The sequence below is a fragment of the Rhinolophus ferrumequinum genome, chromosome 3 (assembly GCF_004115265.2).
Source record: "Rhinolophus ferrumequinum isolate MPI-CBG mRhiFer1 chromosome 3, mRhiFer1_v1.p, whole genome shotgun sequence".
Classification (NCBI taxonomy): Eukaryota; Metazoa; Chordata; class Mammalia; order Chiroptera; family Rhinolophidae; genus Rhinolophus; species Rhinolophus ferrumequinum.
This window is the reverse complement of record NC_046286.1, coordinates 84,225,438-84,248,740: the sequence shown is the minus strand read 5'-3', so window position 1 is coordinate 84,248,740 and position 23,303 is coordinate 84,225,438. Positions and strand designations below refer to the sequence as shown.

The window sequence follows — 23,303 nt, the reverse complement described above, 5'->3', positions numbered from 1 at the left end:
GGGGGTGGAGTAATGGAGAGGGTTATTTAACTTCATTATTCACTTACTCATTTATTTCTGCTTACCTTTGTATATGCTATAGATAATCCCTTCATTCTCCTCTTTCTATCTTCACTTTCTCTCTCTGGTTTATAATGGGCCCGTCAGGAATGTCTGCAGAGGCAGTATAGCAGACTGCTTGGATTTGAATCCTGGCTCTGCCACTAACTCTCTGGGTGACCTTGAGCTAGTTACTTAACCTCATTCGAAAAATGAGTTACTTCCTCATTCGAAAAATAGGGTTGGTGATGTTAATAGTACCTCCCTCACAGGATCATTTGAGGATTTAATGAATTTATACAGGTACAGCACGTGGTGCCTGGGACTCCTGTGAGCATAATAGCTGCTATTGTAATTATTGTAGGGAACTTAATTCTACCTTTCTTGAAATTTGCCTCTTTCTTTTCAGCCAACCTATGGACTTATCTCATTATAATTACTTTCAAGTAAATGATATTTTTACTTTTATTTACTATTGAAGGTTATGCTCTAGAAACTCACAGTCATTATTTCTGAACTTCCTATTAGTCTTTTGGGAAAAATGAGTTTATCCTAGCAATAGTGATATATCTATTAGAGCACTTTAAAATTGCATTTCAGCTTTAGGTGTTCTAGACACTGCTCCTGTGTGGTTTTGTTTGTTTGTTTGTTTTGTTTTTTCCCCAATACCCTGCTCATTCTTTTTTACCTGGCATTTTCTCTTTTACTGTCACCCAATTCTATAGTATGTATGTTCTGCCTTCCAGATTGTAGCAACAATGGGACAAGAATAGCAATGCTTTGTTTCTGCTTTAGGTCGCTCCAGTGACCCAGATGACACATGGGCGCTCGTTTTATCTCATAACATAGGTGTTTATTACAAACAAAGGCAAGATTGCATCCATAGGATTTGTGAAGTCTGTCTTTGATTCATGTCCCTGCATGCTGCTTCTTTTAGATGGCCAGTGCTGTTCTTGTATCCTGTTCTTTCAGACCCTTTTTTTTCTCCTTTAGGTGACAGCTAACTAATTTGAGAAACATGTATGTGTATGGTCAGCAGATGCTTAATGGGCTAATTTCTTACAGCTCTCAGGTAACATTTGTATTTCAGCTGATCTTTTAGGAGATGTGCCTTAACCAAAAGGGAGACTTTAAAGACAGGCACTTTGTAAGATAAGGCTGGTATTTAGAGGTAGGCTACATTTTAAGTGGTTTTCCAACCAAAATAGGTCGATTTGGTATGGCTTTGTTCAAGTAGTGTAAAAAATAGTTTGGCCCAGATAAAGCTACACATACACATAAGTACTTAATATGAATTATCTATATATGTACATAATACGAGTTCTAGAACCTCAGAATTATGAACATTTATCACTTTCATTACTGAGCTAACCGGTATGGAGCCAGTCACTCCTTTGCCTCTCTGACCTTACTGGAATGATCTGTCCAGCTTGGTCAATCATATCTTCTGTAATTTTAATATGTTTTCAATGAACGTTTGAATCCCTAGAGCTCACATTTATTGTTTGCATGTAACATGGACCCACGACTAATGCTGAAGAAAACAGCTTTCCCCATATCATCTGTGTTGTGATTGTTGCCATATGTGAGACAATTGATGTCATCGCACAGGCAATGACATGACCTGGATCACAGCTGGAGGGCACCTGACACAGCTATGTCTCTAAGTTAGAGCTAGTTAAAAAAACAAAAAGATAGACATTTACTCTAGTTTTGTAGAAAGACTAGTTGGAAGGATTGGTGGATAGAAGAAGGGAAAATGACATTTGAATACACTAAAATTTAGGGAAAAATTTGGATCATATATTTTCCTCATTCATTTTATAACTCCTGGTTGACATTGACCTTTCTCATAATATTTTGGGCTTATAAGGTGTGTAGTTTGGAAACTTTGTGCTACCTAACTATTGAATACTAAAATAGATCATATTTTCTTTAAAAATTAGTCTTCTCAGATATAAAGCATAGGGCAGTGTGGCTGAGTCAAATAGATTAAAAAAGGAAATGATTATCTGAAGGAAAGACATTCACTAGGAAATGTGTACCCTGTCCACTAGACACTGCCCAAGTTGCCAGGGTTTTCGATTTTTAAAAATCTAACCACAGGTGTTTCCAGAATTTTAGAGTTAAATTATGCTTAAGTATATGCAATTTTTACTTCAAAATCCGTAAATAGTAGTGGACTCTAGAGACTAGCAGTATTCAACACTTTAAAATCTAGGTATGATATTTATTGTTTAGGCCCAAAGGATATTTGATGACTTATAATTTGTTGCCTTTCATTTAAATGAATCGGACAAAATTTTCATTTTTTTTTTAACATTGTTATCTTAAACATAGGTAGAAATATATTTAAATATTCTGTTGTGAGGTTTCATCTTTTAGAATCAGATAGGGTTATTTTGTTGGTATATAATTATATTTGACTACTGAATAGTTTAGATACTCCTAGAACTTATCTCAATATGTGTTCCCCAAGCAGAAAAAGCTTCATTTAAAGGAATTCCCTTCTGAGTAACTTTTTTTTTTTTTTTTTTTTAATTTTATTGGGGAAGGGGAACAGTGTGTTTTTCGCAGGATATATCAGTTCCAAGTCAAGTTGTTGTCCTTCAATCTTACTTGTGGAGGGCGCAGCTCAGCTCCAAATCCAGTCGCCGTTTTCAGTCTAGTTGCAGGGGGTGCAGCCCACTATCCCATGCGGGAGTTCAACCAGCAACCTTGTTGTTAAGAGCACACACTCTAATCAACTGAGCCATCCGGCCACCCCTCAGCAGCTCAGCTCAAGGTGCTTTGTTCAATCTTACTAGTTGCAGAGGGTGCAGCTCACTGACCCATGTGGGAATCGAACCGGCAACTCTGTTGCTCAGAACTCGCACTCTAACCGAGTTATCCAGCTGCCCCTTTTCTGAATAATTTTTGATAGTTTATACTAAGAACATTACTGAAGACCTGACAAGCCTTTTTTTTTTTTAAAAGATTTTATTGGAGAAGGGAAACAGGGCTTTATTGGGGAACAGTGTGTACTTCTGGGACTTTTCCAGGTCCAGTTGCCACCATTAGTTGCAGGGGGCGCAGCCCACCATCTCTTGCGGGAGTCGAATCGGCAACCTTGTGGTTGAGAAGATACTCTCCAACCAACTGAGCCATCCAGGAGCTCAGCGGCAGCTCAGCTCAAGGTGCTGTGTTCAATCTTAGTTGCAGGGGGCACAGCCCATCATCCCTTGAGGGAGTTGAGGAGTTGAACTGGCAACCTTGTGGTTGAGAGCCGACGCTCCAACCAACTGAGCCATCTGGCATTAGCCCATGAGGGAATCGAACCTGCAGCCTTCGGAGTTAGGAGGTCAGAGCTCCAACCGCCTGAGCCACTGGGCCGGCCCCTGACAAGACTTTTTTAAAATTCATATAATAAACCTTAAATAAACTAATTTGTAGATTTCTATCATCTTTGATCACATGGTTTTAAAAAATGGAAATCCCTTGTATTTTGTAATAAGTGAAAGAAAAAATACACATAATTATTTCTTTACATTATATTTTAACATCAGATAAATCCCGTCAAGATTTTAGCAGCACCTGAGTGGTTTATATTTGTTTGTAGTTATCTTTTTTAGTCTGTTTTTTTTCTTTAATTCTAATCAAAATAGCATTCTTCTGCATCTGTAATATTGTGACACTTTCTACTGTGAAAATATTGGAGGATTTGTTTTAGGAATAGAATTTTGGTGGTCCTTGTGTTAAATGACATGAGTTTTTCATATAGTTTTAAAGGTCTTCAGAAAAATATTGTTATTTTGACGAGAAAGTTCTACTGGGCTGTAGATGGTGAAGAAATGGCTATATTCCCCTTCGCAGAAGCCTAGGATATTTCACATTCAAAATTATTACCCAAAAGAATCACGGGTTTGTTTATGGAACTTAAAGACATAAAAATACACCACTGACCCCATGCAAAAACTACTACAGTTTTGAAAGAAAAAGATTAAACCCCATTGTTGAATAGAATAAGGCCTCTTGAATGTTTGGAATCAAACTGGTGCAGCCTGATATAGCCATAGGAGTCAACCTCCCACCTTAAATATCAAATGGCAAAAACTTGTATCTTTTGTTTCTCTTTCCTCAAAGTGGATTTTTCTTCTGCTCCTGCCCTTCTGCCTACTTTCCCTCTTTCTGAGGGAGAACTTTGTGTATATATGGGTGTGTGTGTGTGTGTGTGTGTGTGTGTGTGTGTGTGTGTGTCTTAAGTGAATGGGTACTTGGCAGAGGGTAGGGGGAAGGAAATAGATCCTGTTGGTTAAAGATACACGTACAAAAATCATTCTCTATCATTACAATGAAAGAAAGGGCTTTATACTGGAGCGCCTTCCTCTCCACGGGGTGACATCTCCTTGCAGTTTGTACCAAGAACACTGTTGCCATTTTAGTAATATGCTTTGTTCTTTGCATGAGCAAAAGGCTTTATATCCAGTCAGGGACAGGTGACATGCAATGGTTGATTTATGTGGGATGGGGAGGGAGGTCTCTGGAATCCCATCATCACCAGTGTCCTTGCCAGGTGAAGGGATGCTGGTGGGTGCTCAACCAACATCGCTCAGCACAGCCCCTGCCTGAGGTATTGCAGGTCCTTGCATGATAACAAAAGCGGAAGAACTATAGTGTTATTATTTTTCAAGGTTCAATTTGTCCTAATGATTAACATGCATGGATTGATTTTTTTCTCTGTACACTTTGGGTAGGTTCTTGGCTTCATGATTTTTTTTTTAAAGCTTCTGTTCTTTCTTAGGTAGCTTGAAATCTAATTGTTATCTACACTTCAGGTGTTTTCTCGTCTACTTCCCTTTCCTTCTCCACTTGGCCTTCCTTGTCATTTAAAAAAAAATAAATAAAAATACTACTCTCTGTTTAGTTATAAAGCACAAAGAAATGAATAACCCTAATTTGAGGAAATGCTCACTGGATCAGTTCCTGCTGCTTTTTCCCTACCAGAACACAACAGATTGCTGTTGAATTTTGAGTGTCACTGACAGACAGATGATAATGGCTTGAGATGGATAATGAAATGTTTGAAACACAGATGGGCCTGTAAATCATTTTTCTTTTTCTTAGGATTTCCTTCTGACATAAAATTAATGTAATTAACACTGTTTTACACTAATATCCCTCATACATGATATCTCTGTAGCCCTATTGTTGAACTACCACATTCATCTGTCTTTGGGAAAGAGTCCCTGCTTGACAGGTGCTCAAAGCAGTCACCTGGTGGATGCCAGTCTACCTTGAAACATTTACTGAAAGGAGGTTATTTGAAAAGTAAACCTTCAACAGAGCAGTCAGCCTTGATCTCAAAGGGAATGCCTGAGAATTCCATATGCAGCACTTAATCCTATAGGAGGATTTGAAGTACAAATTAAGAGAAGTACATGAAATCATAACAAGGGTTTTTATTTTAGGAGCTGTCAGTAACTAAAGTCTCACTTAGGTGCCTGCAGAAGAAAAGAAATTTAGATTCACATAGAGAAGTTTTTGTTTTGTTTCGTGTTTTGTTTTTTAAGTATAGCAAAGTCTGAAGAAGGTGAGGGCACAGGTGATGAACTAAGATACCGATTTTTATTGGTAGGTAACAAGCCTCTTTCTGTTCTTTCTCCAGCATCAGGCACGGGCCAAGATGATGTTGGTGGTCCCTTAGCATACACCCCAGACCACTACTCGACACTAGGAAGGCTTGACAGCTGTCGGTCTGCTGGGCAGCGCTCAGAAACCAGGGACTCCAGCTGTCAGACCGAGGAAGTGAAAGTCGTACCACCTTCGATGAGAAGAATCAGGGCACAGAAGGGGCAAGGCATCGCTGCCCAGATGAGCCACTTCTCAGGCTCCTCTGGGAACATGTCTGTGCTGAGCGACTCGGCGGGCGTTGTGTTCCCTTCTCGCCTCAGCAACGATGCTGCTTTCCACAGTCTTCCACGTTCTGGAGCGAGGGCCAACATGCAGTCCCTTGAGCCACGGCTGGGTGTGCTGGGCCCTGCCGGAGACCTGGATGGCACGTTCCCCTACCAGAGGGGGAACTCACGAGTAAATGAAACCTTAGGACAGTTAGGAGGTGCTTCAAGGACTGGGACACTTTTGAGGCCCAAGTCCCAGGAGCTGAGGCACTTTGAGAGTGAAAACGGTATCAGCCCAGCATGTGTGGTGTCTCCTCATGCGACCTACTCCACCAGCATCATCCCGAATGCCACCCTGTCCTCCTCCTCGGAGGTGATTGTTATTCACACCGCTCAGAGTTCAGGGCAGCTGGACAGTAAAATTACCAGCTCCTCTTCATACACGAAGATAAAATCCAGAGACCGCCTCCTCTCCAGGCACTCTGGTAAGGATGACCGTCCGTCTCCCAGTGGTGACTGGAGTGAGGGTCCCTGCGCCATTGCGTCACAGGCCTCAGTTCCCCATTCCCCCAGTGCAACCACACTCTCGTCCCTCTGTGACTCTGCGGTCTCTCTCAATACTCCAGCAAATCGGGAGAATGGATCCCAAGCTGTGGCCTATAACTGTAGAAACACCCTGAGCTTCCCAGCCCACCCCCAGGATGTGGATGGCAAGAGTGAGTCCAGTTATTCAGGAGGCAGGGGCCATGGCAGCGTGGAGCCCTGGGAATACCATGCCCCAGGTAGTGGGCGGGCATCCCCTCTGAAGCCCCATTTGGCAACTCCTGGCTACTCCACTCCTGCAAGTAACACAAGCAGTGGCAGTTTAGACCAAGCGTCCAACAAAGACGATGCCAGGTCCCTGTATTCAGAGGACCGTGATGGTTGCTACACATCTGTGCACACCGACTCTGCACATGGATCTGGGAATCTGTGCAGTAGCAGCAATGGCTTTGGGAACCCCAGGCACAGCGTGGTCAATGTCTTTGACGGAAGAGCTCAGAAGAACCAAGGGGACCGGTCAAATTACCATGACAAATCCCTTTCGAGAAACATCTCTTTGAAGAAAGCGAAGAAGCCTCCCCTGCCACCCTCTAGGACAGACTCTCTGCGTAGGATCCCCAAGAAGAACGCCCAGATGAACGGGCAGGTGCTAAACGAGAGCCTGATCGCCTCGCTCCAGCACTCACTGCAGCTGACCCTCCCCAGCAAGGGCAGCCTCTCGCCCTCCCAGAGCCCCTGCAGTGACTTGGAAGAGCCCTGGCTGCCTCGCTCCCGCAGCCAGAGCACAGTGAGTGCCGGCAGCAGCATGACTTCCGCCACCACCCCCAACGTCTACTCCCTGTGCGGGGTCACCCCATCGCAGAGTGACACAAGCAGTGTCAAGTCCGAGTACGCAGACCCCTGGGGTTACTACATTGATTACACGGGCCTGCAGGAAGACCCAGGGAACCCTGGCGGGGGCGGTTTAGCCAACAGTGGGGCGCCAACTGGAAATGGGCCAGTCCGCCATGCCCAAGACGGAGCTAGGGCCGCCATGCCCCAAGTGCCTGGTGGCTCTGTCAAACCAAAGATCACATCCCCAGAGAAGTCACACAGAGTCACTTCTCCATCCAGTGGGTATTCCAGCCAATCAAATACACCCACAGCACTCACCCCCGTGCCTGTGTTTTTAAAATCAATGTCACCAGCAAATGGGAAGGGGAAGAACAAGCCCAAGGTACCAGAAAGGAAGTCTTCTCTGATTTCTTCCGTATCTATCTCCTCATCATCCACGTCCCTTTCTTCTAATACATCTACAGAAGGAAGTGGAACTGTGAAGAAGCTGGATTCAGTGCCAGCCTCTCTTGCTGTTCTCCCTCTCCCTTCTCTTCCGTCTTCATGTCCTGCTGACAGGTCTCCTTTTCTTCCTCCTCCCCCACCTTTGGCAGATTCCCCCGACGGCTCTCCTCTGCCTCAGTCTCCCCTTTTCCCCCCTCCACCACCAGAAGCTCTTCCTCCCTTCCATCCTTTCACCAACGCATGCTTTCCTCCTCCCCCCACCGCACAGAGCCCCCTTCTTCTGGATTCTTCTGCCTCCGTGCCACACCCTTCATCATCTTTACCCTCCTCGGTTCCCCCACCTGCCCCACCCCTTGACCCCAAGTTGATGAAAGATGCCAGGCCTTCTTTCAAAATGTCTGGCCAGCTAGACTCCTCCCGGGATGTCTTTAGACAACCTGCTGCCAAGGAGGAGGGGGCCAGACCTCCCATGCCCCTGATAACCACAGAAGCGTTGCAGATGGTACAGTTGAGGCCGGTGAAGAAGAACTCAGGAACTGAGGGAGCACTGATATATGAACAAGCATCTCAGGAAAAACTAACTCCGATTGTGCCCCAGTATCATTTGAAGCCATCTGCTCTCCTGAAATCCCGAAATAGCATAAATGAAATGGAGAGTGAAAGCCAGCCTGCCTCCGTGACAAGCTTGCTTCCGACTCCTGCCAAGACCATGAGTCAGGGTCACCAGGACGGTGCAGCCGAGCATGGACGCCCGAGCTCCAGCCCGGGAGGCACAGGGGAGGCGGATGCCGGGCCCAGCCCCGGGTCCGTCCCACTCCAGGGAACCCCCGGCCCTTCGCCCAGCAGGAAGCCACCCCCTATTTCCAAGAAGCCCAAATTGTTCCTAGTGGTGCCACCTCCACAGACAGATTTCAAAGTGGAGCCAACAGAGAACGTGAGCGAAGAGGCGCCCAACCCCACCAGGGGAGAGGCCAGAGAGAATTGTGCAGCCAGGACTGGTTCTGATGAGACCGACTCCGGCAGCTCGGTCCTTGAGGGAGGAGCTGCAGGATTCTCATCCCCAGGCAGAGTGGAAGCCAATGTCCCCACGGTGCAGCCCGATGCCTTGCCAGCCCCCAAGCAGGAGGAGCCAGGCACCGAGAACAGTGCAGCCAGTGGAGGCAATGTGGAGAGCTGTCTGTCTCTGCAGGACCCAGGATGTGAGTGCTTTTCTCTCTTACTCCCCTCCGACCATATGCAGCTGAGGTAGATAAATCGGGCTGGTGCATGGTCATGTTCAAAGCCAGCAGTCTACGGGCTTCCTGTGCTGCCTGCTTCGTGCTTACGTTACCAACTTGGCATTTTATGAATTTTTTTAGGAATCTAGATCTAAGGGTAGAACTTACAGAAGGGCAGAAAATAGAGGGGTGGGGCGGTCTGCAGCAGGTTAGGGATTAAATAGCAGTGAATACTCTCCCTTCTGGGATGCTGCAAAGAAATGTTACAACACAATGTGAGAGATTCGTTAGGAGTTCTAGACTTTAAGAGAAAAGAAGGAGCATTGCTCATGCTCCCTCATCTTTGTAAAATATCCAGCTGCAGACCCCACTGCTGCTCCCTGTAGTTCGCACATTATCAGGAATCACAGGGGAGTGTACTTGGGAGCTTGGCTGCAGACTGAAATTCAAGTCACTTGAATGTCTTGTGTGTGCCTGCTTGCTTCCTCGTAGTTGGGGTGCCAGAGACCGACATAGCCGGCTGTTCCTCAGAGGCCTTTGACTTCCTTAAGGAAGAAGGGAGTGATGAGGTGATGACCCCCAGTCGACCCCGGACCACGGAAGACCTCTTTGCAGCTATTCACAGGTATCTGCAACTCCTCGTATTTTCATGTACTTTATGAGTCCCCCTTTCCAAATGGTTCCTCAGATTAGTTTTTGTTTGTTGAGGTTTCTTCTGTCACCCAATTAGATTTCATTCACTTGATTATTGATCATTTTTTTTTGTGTGTTTCTACATTTGTATTTCCTCTGACCCTAATTTCTGTTTTACTTTGTTCCACTGATTTTTATGATGATGCGGGGAACGGAGGCGCCATGTGATACCTTCTGGTCAACGCTGCTCTTGCTGGCAAGAGACGCAGTGTTTCAAGCCCTCTTTCTAAGAGTGCTTTATTTTATCATTATTATCATTGTTGTTATTTTCATTTTACAGCAAAACGAGGATGTTATAGTATAATTTCTTTGGCTACTTAACTGTTGCAATGAGAGTACATCTTTTTTAAGCAGGAGCAAAAGGAATTAAATTTGCTTGTTACTATATACTGCTAGTGCCATCTACTGGCATCAGAAATTATTGGCTTTTAAAAAATAAAATACATTTCTCAAAATAACTGCCAGACTGTTAAGAGTTTTTACATGTGGTCACCTTGAAGAGTAAATATGATTTAACACTGAAGTTTTATGCATTGCCTCATTTTTCTGGTTGTAAATAGACAAGTACTCTCACAACAGTGTCATTGTAAAAATTGATAAGATTGTGTGTGTGCAAGTGTTTTAAGCCATAATTCTATATAAAACCTTCACTTCCTTCCAGACTTCTTTAACCACAGTATTTTCACATAACTCTTATGAATGCCCTTATGCTTTCAAGGCCTTATGTTGCCCTGAACCAAGGTCCCTTTCTTCCCTCCTACAACAAAAAATCCTGTAAAATTATTGACTGTGTGAAAAACCCTGTGTCGGGACTGTTTTCCCAGTTCTTGGAATTTAACTGAAAAAACTGTTGCATGAGATGAAAAGCACAGAGCTGTCACTGCAATTCCTTATGCAACATATAGGCATCAAACTTGGAGTGGAGGGAACCAAGCTGGGAGATTAAGGTATTATTAGTCAAGAAATATGTCCTTTACTTCTTGGCCCTACTATTGGTAAAATATCCCCAAGGGCCCCAAAGACTGCTCGTTTCACATGGTCTGACTCGTCTCTTTGATCTCATTAGAAATAAAGAGGTAGCTAGTTATCAAGTTGTTTCTCAAAACAGGGAAATGAAAACCACGCTGCGTCCTTTGAAACCAACTTTGGTGACATTTCGAGAGGGTTTACACAGCTGTTTCTAACTCTAACCATGCTAGACACACAATAAGCACTTAATAAATATTTTCTGAATAAAATGAAACCAATTGGTATTTAACTGTTGGGAAATTCTTCCAAGACTCGACGTCTTTCATTTAGTATGGAATGCACTGGGTTGCTAAACACGCAGGCATATGTATTTATAATAGCAGTCCACAGAGAAGATGTGTTGCCTGGTTGTTCTGTGTACTACATACTGGCCTCAGCCAAATTGTTACATGCTTTGCCTAAAAATGTGCCGAAGACCTCTTCTATATTTTGTTTTGGCAACCTTCTCAAGGCACTGAAAACTGTGTGGTTTCTCCTACTAGGGAGTTATATCTACTGCAGATGTAGAAATCAGTGGTCTGTATTATTGTGTGTACGCATGATAGCAGGAGAGGCTGAGTAGGGTAGGATTGCAAAGAGAGAGCAAGGACACATGTTTCTTATTTTAGCATTGATAACATATCAGCAGGCATTATAAAAACTCCATCTAAAGTTTGTGATTTTTAGGGCTTTATTTTATATCCCCTTCAGTACCTAAGCTAATAATTTAAAATAAAGAATATCTAAAGTGAAACACAGCTTTCAAATTTTGTAATGCAAATTACTTCACTTCAGATTTGGAGCCAGATGGAAAATGTAGAACACCAATTGAGGTGTGAAGTTTTTATATTTATTGAAGTAATTAGTTTTCAAGCCAGTGTTAACTATTTAAGCACTTTTTATAGCCATCTTTTGAAAAAATACACAATACACACAGAATATATATATAGATAGATAGATAAGATAGATATGTACAAGTATATGGGTGTGTAGATATGCATACATACATACATGCAGAGAATTCAAATGTTTAGATTTAATTCTCATTGTAGGGGGCAGCTGCTCTTGAAAAATGATTATGTTTTGCACACCCTCTCCATTGAAAAGCCAAACAAAAATTTATATCACGAACCAATATGTGCAAAAGTGAGATGAGCTTTTGGGGAGCAGCCAGTGTAAATTGTGAAGCCATGTGCCGTAAGTGGAAAGATACTCCACCAGGTCCTAGTTTTTGTAGTCAGCTGTGTGACTTTACTCTTTAGATGTTAGTTACCTTCTCTGGCCAGACCTAACCGTCTAAAGTCTTTTCCAGCTCTAAAATTCTGAGATGTTATTATTTCTATGGTTTCTCTCACTCATTAACTGCATAAACTGCTTTTATTGACAGCTGAGCAGGACAACTGAACCAAAATATCATAGGCCAGGCTGTGCAGTCCGAAAAAGGCTGGTGCCACCTCACGTCCGGTTACCCTTCAGCCTCCGAATTGGGTCCTTATCACTTCCTGTCTTCCACTTTGATGGCTTATTTTGGGCCAGAGGCATGGAGAGCACCAAGCCCAGGACAGCCATCATGGTACTTCCTGCCCTGTGCCTTGCTTTGCAGCCATGTACAAACAGCACTGAAGCCTGACCTGGTGGCAGGAAGGGAGAATTATATTTCCCTAAATGACACTCAGAAGTTTTTTAAGTACCTACTCTGCGCCTGACACTTTATGGCTGTCATTGCATTCATCTTTATTCATAAACTGAGCTGTGTACTGTTTTTCCCCCTTTCCAGATAGGAAACAGGATCAGAAACTTGAAGTTGCCCAAGGTAACAGAGCAAAGATACTTTAGCAGTGGGATTTAACCCAGGTCTACATGACTGCAGGGTTTCTTTATCATATCGAATCCTCACAAACCTGTGAAGTTGTATCGTCATCCCCATTTTACAAGTATGAAAACTTGTAGGTGCAGTATAGATGAGTAACTGGTCCAAGGAGACACTGCTAGAAGTTAGTAGTGCTCAGATTCAACTCTTAACCTGTATGTACAGGCAGTATCCCCTCAGCCTTCCCCTGCTGCATATCCTGGAAGTTTACAGCAGAAAAAGAGATACACCCACATGTTTATTTTACTAAATGTACCAAGTTTCCTCCAAGCCAGTCCCCCTGTGTGTCGCTAAGAGACTCCTTGCAAACTGAGTTGTTATTACGAAAAGGCCAGCGAGGGGCCGCTTGGCTCATTGGCTTCATTATCTCTGATTTGCTCTCGGCAGAAAACACATTGAACAGGGAGGTTCTTAGAGCCTAAGGACAAGAAATACCCCCAGGAAACATTTTACTTTCCAAGAAGACCCCCCCCCCCTTTCACACGGGGCTCACATCCCTCCCATTTTGTTGATCAGCTCACGGTTCTCTGGCATCAGTCAGGAAACGAGGCCTGGTGTGGAAGGTTCACTCTTGTTTTCTGGGGACTTCCAGGAGTCGACATATGGTCCAGTAAGAGCAACGGAAGACTGGTTTTACGTCGGACTCTAGAATGACTGAGAATGGAAAGTTGTAGAGTTGTCCTAGAACCTATCTCCGTAGAGGGGGTATTCTGGGAGTTGGCACATCTCTTAGGCTTGTTCACGTACCAGCACCAAGTGAGAAAAGGAAAAGGAGAAAGAAAGGGTGGCCGGTACTGTGAAACGCACTCAGAATCAGTCCAGTAGAGGTTAATGACATTCTAAAAATGGCAGTTATTAAAAATTTTAGAAATAGTTCTACCAAAGGAAGTTAAAATGTTGTGTGAAATATGTTTCAGAATGATCCAGTGAGGGTGGAGATAAAAGAAGGGTGGCCATAAGTTAATAATTATCATAGCTGGCTCATGGGCACACATGGTAATACAAGGAGCTATTCTTTTTGCCTGGGTGTTTGGAAGTTTACATAGTAAACATAATAGATGGTGACCTAAACATGCAGTGAGCGAAGCAGGGTAGTCGTGGCTGATATCCAAGGGCCCACTGGGAATTAACCTTTCTCTTAATGTTATTAAATCTCAGATCCAAGAGGAAAGTCCTTGGCCGTAAAGATTCAGATGACGATCATACCCGAAACCATTCTCCGTCCCCACCAGTGACACCCACTGGTGCTGCCCCCAGCCTGGCCTCCCCAAAGCAAGTGGGATCCATCCAGAGAAGTGTCCGTAAGAGCAGCACCAGCAGTGACAACTTCAAAGCTCTGCTGCTGAAAAAGGGGAGTCGATCAGACACCAGTGCCCGCATGTCCGCGGCCGAGATGCTCAAGAACACAGACCCTAGATTCCAGAGGTCAAGGTCGGAGCCCTCGCCAGACACTCCCGACAGCCCGTCCAGCTGCTCCCCGAGCAAGAGCAGAAGGGCCCAGGAGGAGTGGGCCAAGAACGAAGGCTTGATGCCTCGGAGCCTGTCCTTTTCCGGCCCCAGGTATGGCCGCAGCCGGACGCCGCCGTCTGCCGCCAGCAGCAGGTACAGCATGAGGAACCGGATCCAGAGCAGCCCCATGACCGTCATCTCGGAAGGCGAAGGGGAAGCCATGGAGCCTGTGGACAACAGGGCTCGCCGGGCCCTGGGTGCTGCAAGGGGGTGTTCACTGGAGGGACTGGCAGGGGAGAAATCAGATGAGGGCCCCCTGGTGTGTGGCACGGAGCCCGCTGCCTTGCTGCAAGCTCAGGCCGCTGACCCCAGCGATGGGACCTCCAGGGCTGAGGGCAGGGAGCCATTGGAACAGTGCAGAGGCCCTCTGAGGGGTGAAAGTTAGGGACAAGAAAGGGAATCCCCAAGGTGACGTGGGGGAGATGCACGACACATCACTTGGAAGCCTGAGGGTCCCTTTTCCTGCTGTGCCCATGGAGCCCACTCAGGATTTGTGCTGTGGGCCCAGGTACTGCCAGCCCTGCAGTGGAAGAGGGACTCACTTGGCACTCGCCCTGTGGCTTAAAAGCAAGTAGAAGCTTAACTTCTGAAAGTGCTTCCTGGGGAAGATTTTTGTTTGTTTCTTTTTGCTAAATTGCTAGGGGGGTGCGGACAGGTGTGTGTATGTGTGTGTGCATTTTGAACACTTTTTATGTTAAAAAAATACACACACACAACATGTACAGAAATAGGAGAAAAAAAAGTTAAGTTAGGTGGAGTAATGGAGGCTTCTGGACTAGGTGGTAATTGCTTTAAAAGTATGTTGATGGAAATCAGTGAGTTCCAGAAGACACAGGACCATTACTCTAAGAAGAGGTGGTCCATTCGCTGGTTCTGAGTGCACAGAACACGTGGGTATATGCACAGGTGTGCTTGGGAGGTGAGCCAGGTCGTGGGTAACCCCAAAAGTTGGGAAAGGGCTAAGTGACTAATTGGTTCAGGTACTTTTTTCTGGGGGAAAAAAGGCTTTTCTTTTCTTGTTTTTTTTTTTTTTTTTTTTTTTTTTTTTGTAAAAATGACAAACGTGGAAGTGGCAATGCTATTAACTGGGAACCTGCTGCTGTGCAGCCACAGACACACCATTTTTAGCCTGGTTTTTAGACATGTGGGTGATTTTTTAAATGAATTTTCTCCTTGAGTAGCAGCGTAGACCTTCTTTGAGAACTGAGATGGTGCTGTGCACACCCAGGGAGGGTAAGCCAGAGGAGAGAAGGGATGAGGAGTGAGTGATACACTGCTGGGATTTGTTTCCTGTTTATTAAATAAAATTATTTTTCAGAAATAAATTTGAAAACTTGCACTACAGAACTGTGGGTGGAGCTTTTCCTTTTACAACCATTTTTACCAGAGTTTAAACTTCCATTTGGCAATTTCTTATCACTTGAAGCGTCAACATTTGCTAACTTTTGGATATCTTTTTGGTTACACCAAAGAAAAAGTTACGACTATTTTTCCTTGGACTGACTGCAGTATCATGTCCTCATTTAGAAAGGTTTATCAAAAGCTATTACATAATATCTTACTTTGAAGAAAATGCTGAATAGCTCTTATTAGTCAAATAAACTGATAAAAATTGGCAAGGCTTCGCTATTAATGAGCCCTGGGAAATGAGTTTTCAGATTAAAAAGATTTTTTGCATCATTTGGTTTATGTGTTTTTATATTTTTTATAAATAATTGTTAGGTAATTACCTTCTAATCTTCTCTAGTTAGAATTGTAACACTTTTAGACATGGGAAAAAGTGTGTGTCAAGTATTTATTTTTATGTCATCTTCTTGTGACCCCTTCCCCCACTTCCTCCCAACTGCCGTGTACTTGATTTATTGGTTAAATAAAATCAGAATCTTGTCTTCTTCCTTAGAGGGACCTAAAATGACAATACTGAGGTCCTTGGATTAAATACCATGCAGCTGCCTGTTGTCACCTTTTCTGGCATGAAAATATCACCTAACAGTTTACATACGCCAAATCATTGCAAGGTTTATGCAGTAAAACTTCAGGTACCCATTTTAGACACATCTTTGAGACAAAAATAAAACTAAAGTATTAAGGCTCCTTCCATTCTCTGAAGAAAACAAAACACTTTTTTCACACAACCAGAAATCAAGACCTGACATTCGGCCAAAGGCAAAGGACTTTTGGAGTAATTGCCTACTACATTGGGCACAAGGATTTTTTTCTTCTAAATTTTAGAAAAGGGACGTTGGTTTTTGAATATGAAATCTTCTCATAGCTACCTAAAAAATGATTAGAATGTACATGATATCAGACAACTTTAACTTAATATGCAAATCATGTATGTTGAAGGTAAAAGTAAGTAACATCAAAACTAATTATAAAACTTTTTTAAAAAACATTTTTAAAGGAAAAATATATTAGGTTCTTAAATTTGCTTTGAATAAAACAATTGTAAGTATCTGAAACTTATTTCTTTTTGTTTGTACATGCATATTTAAATAATGACGTAGGTTGTCGCGTCCAGTGCAACACAGGCAGTGAGAGAACGAGAAGGGGCGGCGAAGGGTTAAGAAAGAAACAGAAATCAAGAAAGTTTTGAAACGGGCCAAGGGTCTCCTAGCCTCAAAGTACTGAGAGCCCCGAATCGGGCCACCTTGTGGCTTTTATTGAGGCACATACAAGGAAGTAGCATTGTTTTTACTACGTCTGTGAGTCTCATCCATCATACCAGAAAACTGGTTCAAACCAATCACCCTTGCCTGTCGAAAGTCCCATGATGTATAAATAATTATTGTTTGTACCTCCCCAGGGGACAACACCTTTATGTTGAAAACTTACTGAGATGGAGAACTGATGTTATCACATCTAGAATCACTTCCCAAGCAGGTTGTGGGAAGGGATACAGCCATAGAGGCAGAAGCTCTCCTTAGGTGGGGGAAGGTGGGGGGTTGTGCCCACCTCTGTCAACCCCGTGAGTTCTCCTGGTGGTCACCACACGACTGTGCCTGTCTTAGGTTGTTCCTTTCTTGAGGAATCTTACCCATCATTGGCTAGCCAGCCATCCTTTGGGGCCAAACAAGGAGATGGCATAAAGGTGAAGCAATGTCCCTGAAAGGAACAGTCTCACAAGACTCTTCTTTCTTTTTAGGGGTAGGCACAAGGGGACAGACCGGCATGCTGCTGTGTGACAATAGTAGGTCTCCTTGTACAGAGCTGTTGCATTCTTTGCTGGATGCAAACAGAACGGCAGCGAAGACCAGAAGGTGCTTGTGGGAGATGGGACCCAACAGAGAGGAGATAGAACATCCCAGATATTGTGCATGGTGCCATCTAAAAGGACATAGGAAAAAACAACTCTAAATGATGTCCAATGGGCTTTTTAATAAAATGCAAATAATGCATTGACTGATTATTCAGATGATGTGACATGTGGAGAGATGCATGAACTTTTCCCAGGCATGGATGAAGTACAGGGAACAAGCATCTAGACTCGTTCTTGAACCATATGGCATCTTTAGCTTTGTCACTCTGTTCTTCTGTGGGGGGCTAGCTACTGTTAACAGATCATAATCATATTTAAAAATTTAACGAGGGTAGACTTGATCCTTTTTGCAGAAAAATTGCAGATTTTTTTTCTTGAAGCTGTCTTTCAGTGTCAGCCCTGAGTGAGCGTGTAATGCAGCTGCTGTCCATTTTCAGCTTGCACCCACATAGTAAGCCAACTCATCCATAAACCTAGTTCAGGCTTTTCCCTCTTCAGCTGATCATACGGGTCCTCCAAACAACCATAGGGTGATGACATGTGGTTTGGGCCCCCTGCTCTTTCAGCTTGCTTATATGTACTCTGCTCGTGACTGCGCCTGGAGATACATTTCCATCTTGGGATGGACCGCTACTGGTCTTACCACGGTTACGACTTGGTTCTGACAGGTCCTAGTTAAGAAGAGCAGTTCTTGAATATATCATCCCTCGGTGTCTTATGGTTCCATCTTTACCAGAGCTCAGTAGTATACTAGAAGCTGTTTTTCTAAAAGCATGTAATTCTCTCCCAGGGACCTGCATTGTGATTTTTCCCATTGAGTCCTGTCATGAATTCCACACTGCAGTGTTTTTTTTTTAACCAGTGACACCTGTAATACCATAGGGTCTGCCAGATCACATTGTCCACGTTGCTAATTCCTTCATATCTGTCACTTCTGGGCCTGTTTCTAGTGATTGTTTCACTTCTCCCACCCCCTTATTGTGGGCCATATTTTTCTAGTAAATTTTTATTGGATGTTGGGAATTGTGATTGTTAGGTTGTTTGTTATGGTGTATTCCTTCAAATAGTATTGGGCTTTCTTCTGGTGCACAGCCAAGTTTCTTGGAATTAGTTTGGTCCTCTCAAGGCTTGCTTTTAAGTTTTGTTATGGGAGGTCCAGAGAAGCTTTTGGCTTACAAACAATTCAGCCTCACTCCTAAGGCAATACCCTTTTTTTTTAAAAAAGATTTTATTGGGGAAGGGGAACAGGACTTTATTGGGGAACAGTGTGTACTTCCAGGGCTTTTTCCAAGTCAAGTTGTCCTTTCAATCTTAGTTGTCGAGGGTGCCGTTCAGCTTCAAATTGTTGTCCTTTCAGTCTTAGTTGTGGAGGGCGCAGCTCAGCTCCAGGTCCAGTTGACGTTTTCTAGTTGCAGGGGGCACAGCCCACCATCCCTTGTGGGAGTCGAACCGGCAACCTTGTGGTTGAGAGGACACGCTCTAACCAACTGAGCCATCCGGGAGCTCAGCAGCTCATCTCAAGGTGCCGTGTTCAATCTTAGTTACAGGGGGCGCAGCCCACCATCCCTTGTGGGAGTCGAGGAATCGAACCAGCAACCTTGTGGTTGAGAGTCCACTGGCCCGTGTGGAAATCAAACTGGCAGCCTTCGGTGTTAGGAGCACGGAGCTCCAACCACCTGAGCCACCGGGCCAGCCAAGGAAGGCAATACTGTTTTGAGGGTTCTACCTGATGCCCCATGCATTGTGGGTTAGTTCCACTCTTGCCAATGGCAACAGAAGCTATTCCAAGTCCCATATAAGATCTGTGACTCATTTGTTCTACTACTTTACAGTTGTTCATTTCTTGGCTTGGGTCGTTTCTGACACCTTCACAGATAAGTGCTCAGCCAAGGACTCAAGGAGACTCACTAGATCTATAGAGCTCTCTGTGTATGTTTCTTCCTCCTTTCTTTTATGTTGTGCAACAAAGTCTACCCACCTTGATCTCCTCTAACATTGATTTCTGTCTTTTCAACTCAGTGACACCAATGGTCTCTGTTTTGCTTTCCCCTCCCTGCTTTGCTGCCTAGAAACTGGCTCCAAACCATACGCTTGAACAATCATTGAATTCGCCTTTTTTCCTTTCAATGTCTGGTTCCTGTTTTCCCATCATGGCCAGCAGTGCGTTCCTCTGCACCACTTTGCCATTCCAAAGCTTTAATAATTCGACAGCCTTCTTGTGCTAGGTGCTGTCTATGTACTGTCTATCCACCAGGGACGGGGGCCTCATAACCAGCCAGGCAGTGAGCGACCCAATCTCAAAGTGTTGTCTGCTGCCCATGATCTTGGGTCACTCTGATCCCCCTTGTGCTAATTTGATGCAGAGATACAGTTAGGAGCATAAAATATGTGTAGCAAAGTAGTACCTCTGGAAGGAAAAGGGAAAAGCAGGATTTAGGTTGGTGGGGGGAAGGGAGGCTGTCAACTGCATTCTGCATTACAGATCTGATAAGGTCTCTGCCAGCCCACTAGGGAGCTCCAGAGCAGACACTATTTATTAGAATGGTCCTGAGTCAGGCAGAAATCACTGGGTCCTTGTTCTACTACCTCGCTTAGTCTTTGGTTGGAAGATGCTAGGAAAAAGCGTGCTGTCAGCTCCCATGGCTTCGCTCAGTTATAGGCTATGTACACCCCTGAGAATAGTGTGTCCTTATCTTGAAGTCTGCAGTGGACCCTGAAGAAAGTGACAGCTGGAGACATCAACTAACCACACCTCTCAGAGCTGGGCAGCTAGTCCTTTCTTAAAGCTGGATCTGAGTGGCACAGCCCCATGTGTTTTCCTGTCACGGCTCCAAATCCCAGAGAAGAAATGAGTGCACTTTGGCCACAGTAACAAGTGAGTACCAGAAACCATCAATGCCAACTTCGCGTCATTAACCTCGCCTCTAAACCAGGCTCCTAGATGCAGCTAATCTGCCGCGTCCTCACTCTGGTAACCACACCTCCATAACCGAAGCTCAAAATCAGTGCCTAAGTGCTTCTGAATGTCCCCTCATCCTTGAAGTCTATGCTTCCTAGGCCCTGTGCACAGTCAGCAGTTTTCTTTGTCCAGGAAGATTGTGACAGCGCTTGCTGTCACAGTACATGCAGCTTTTTGTTCCGGGTGCTGAACATGGCCTCTTCCTCTGACGTTGTCACCTCCACCCAGGATTCTCCCCTCTTCCCCCCGCCCTCCCCCCAGGCTATCATCTGACTGGCTCCTCAGTATTCAAGTTGCAAAAGCTTTTCCACAGAGAGGCCTTGCCTGACCCTCCCTACATGACGTGCTCCAACCACACTGCCGCATCACACTCCACCCCACTGCCCCATTTCATTTGGACTCTCTCATTCTCTAGAATGGAAACACTGTGACGTTATCTGTCCTGCTCAGTGCTGTCTTCTCAGCTGGAAGGTGGATACATAGAAGAGTGAAAGACATTGGCTTTGACTAGAGAGCATTTCCACTCACCACCATATCCCAGCCCCCAGAACATGACTTACTGTAGAATAAATGACATTTCAGTGAAATGTTTAGGGGGAAAACAAGATCTTTGGGGAGTTTAAGTGATGACTAGAAAGGAATGGATGAATGTACTGAATTTAAATCAATTGTTTCCAGATTTTTAAGAACATGATTTTATGAAAAATTGACACACAGACAAATGTGTATGGCTCTGTAGAAAGCACAGAGGTGGGTGAGGCTGCCCAGCTTAATTGTGTCATGGTCCATGAGATGCCTCCTTATAACCTAGAGCTCCAAGGAAGCCCTTGGACAATTTTTTCCAGAGAAATTGGATAATCAAGGCACGGGAATTACTGTCCTATATACAGGTCTAGGTGGAATTGCGATGTGATTTTGGGGGGTGGAAGATAGGCAGACTCTGAGCCTGTTGGTAAGCAGAGTGATTGGAGCATGTAGAGAGGGAGAGCTTGGAGAGGAGCGAAAAGAAGGGGAGGGGAGGAGAAAGGAGAGGAGCGGACAGGAGCAAATGGATGGAGCAAGAATTAGACTCTACAGGAAAGGTGGAAGGTTTAGCCTTAGATGTGACTTTCCCAGAGGAAAGAGAAGAAAAATCTCAAAAGAATTGTGGACATGAGGGATATTTTGTAATCAGTGCCGGCCACATAATTAAAATAACTGATTCGATGCCATGAGAAATACTCTCTGGATCAATTTAAGGCTGAACAATGTTTTAGTTTATGATTTATGGGAGAGGAGGGGAAAATGGGATGTCCTGGACTGGAAAAGTACAAAATTGATTGTTTCATTGAACATGTTTCATATTACAACTAAATCTTGGTAACTAGAAATATACTTCTGTCATTTAAAATAGGATATATTGCATAAGAGATGCTTTTTTATCTAGGACTATCGGGGAAGTGTTAGCAAGATTTACCTCATACTAATGAGGCTAGTTCTGTGAACTTTGATCAGGAGGACTAGAAGTGATCCTCCCATTGGTAACGGTAAATGAGCTAAAAAGGAAATTTAATGTCTTTTTCACAAGAATAGAAATGCAAAGAATCAATAAATAATGCAAGCAGATACCTTTGAAAAATAATTGCCTGGGATTTTAAAATTTATATCCATAATTCCAAATCCAGAAATCTAGTTTGTTGTGTATAGAAAATTACCGTCTGAAAGGTACCCTTGAAGTCATAATAGTGTTGATCATGCATGTATGATATGCAAGAACCCCTCCATACGGCCCGAGCCCAGCAGGGCGCAGTGGTTAACAGCATGGACCCAGGAGTCAGGCTGCCTGGGCTCGAATCAGACTCTGTCCTTAGTTTTATCTAGGGCAAGTGACCTTACATCTCGGCCTCCCTGTCCTCATCTGTAAAATGGAGATGATACAATGTGGCACATAGATTTATTTGAGGGTTGAATGTGGTAATTCAGGGGAGGCACTTAGAATGGTGCGCCCAGAAGGCAGTCCATGTTAGTGATGGAAACCATTAACTGTAGGTATGTTAGTTCATTGTATCCAGGTTAGGGAGACGAATTTTAAGAGATACTGTATAATGTTGGGGTTGAAGCGAACTTAATCATCATCTGGCCCCATCCTCTCATCCATTGGATATTCAAATCTAAGTGATCACGTGGTCCCTGCCTAAATGACAGGAACGGGATGTGTCATTCATCAGCAGTTTTAATTGCTGGGAAGTTACTGAGCTCCAAACTACTTTTCTCTGTCTCTCCTACAGCCGTCATCCTGTAGGGGCCCACGGTAAAGCTAATGTCCCTTCCCACGACAGGCTTCCAGGTATCTGAATGTGACTTTATCTTCTTCAAGACAAGTTTTACCACCTAATTAGGTGAGAATTTCAACTTCCTTGATTTTGCAGCAACCCACTCTTTCAATAACCAGTCATTTTTATATGACCTTCAGAAATACTATATGAAATAATTTTATAATTCAAGTGAATTTTAAGACTACATGTTTGTATACATTTCTTCAGGAAAAAAAAATGCCTTTATTGAGTATCAAAATAGAAGTTCCTAATTTCATAAATGTATTCTTTGTCATGAAATATCAACACTCTGGAGACTCTCAGAATTTGTGTGTGTGTGTGTATGTGTGTGTGTGTGCGCGCGCGCGCGCTCGCGCAGATGGGGAAGAGGACTCAACAGAGACTGTACCCGTGGCAGCCGCGTCAGTTTGAATTTTGCGTGAACTTCACCTCTCCAGGCCTGACCGCCTAGTAGTTCCACACAAGATAAATCTTTAACATTTTTATTGATAACAGCTAAAGGGGATAACATCCACCTGACACAAATCCAAGTAGAAAATAGCAACAGGACTGTGATACAGTGAAGAAGGGGAAGTAACATGGGATTTCCCTGGAGCTTCATAGAATTCAAGGCCACCAAGATTATGGCCAATTTACATGTTTATTATAGCGCCCTGTTCTATGTGTATCTAGATAAAGCTTCGAGCATTAAAAAGGCACATTGGAAAAGGCTCACTTCATAATCGTACTCTCAGGTA

The 23,303-nt window shown here is 43.9% G+C and overlaps 1 protein-coding gene across 8 annotated transcripts in view; it reads left to right on the top strand.

The window, feature by feature from the left end:
* NHSL1 (NHS like 1) overlaps nt 1–15,066 on the top strand; it is a 124,524-nt gene extending 109,458 nt beyond the window's left edge. For all 8 annotated transcript variants that reach the window (XM_033097611.1, XM_033097638.1, XM_033097601.1 and 5 more), the window contains 3 exons: nt 5,684–8,935; nt 9,446–9,578; nt 13,683–15,066. In XM_033097611.1, the coding sequence (XP_032953502.1) occupies nt 5,684–8,935; nt 9,446–9,578; nt 13,683–14,418 (4,121 nt within the window). In that variant the 3' untranslated portion in view covers nt 14,419–15,066. The remainder of the gene's footprint in view (nt 1–5,683; nt 8,936–9,445; nt 9,579–13,682) is intronic.
* The last annotated feature ends 8,237 nt before the right edge of the window (nt 15,067–23,303 follow it).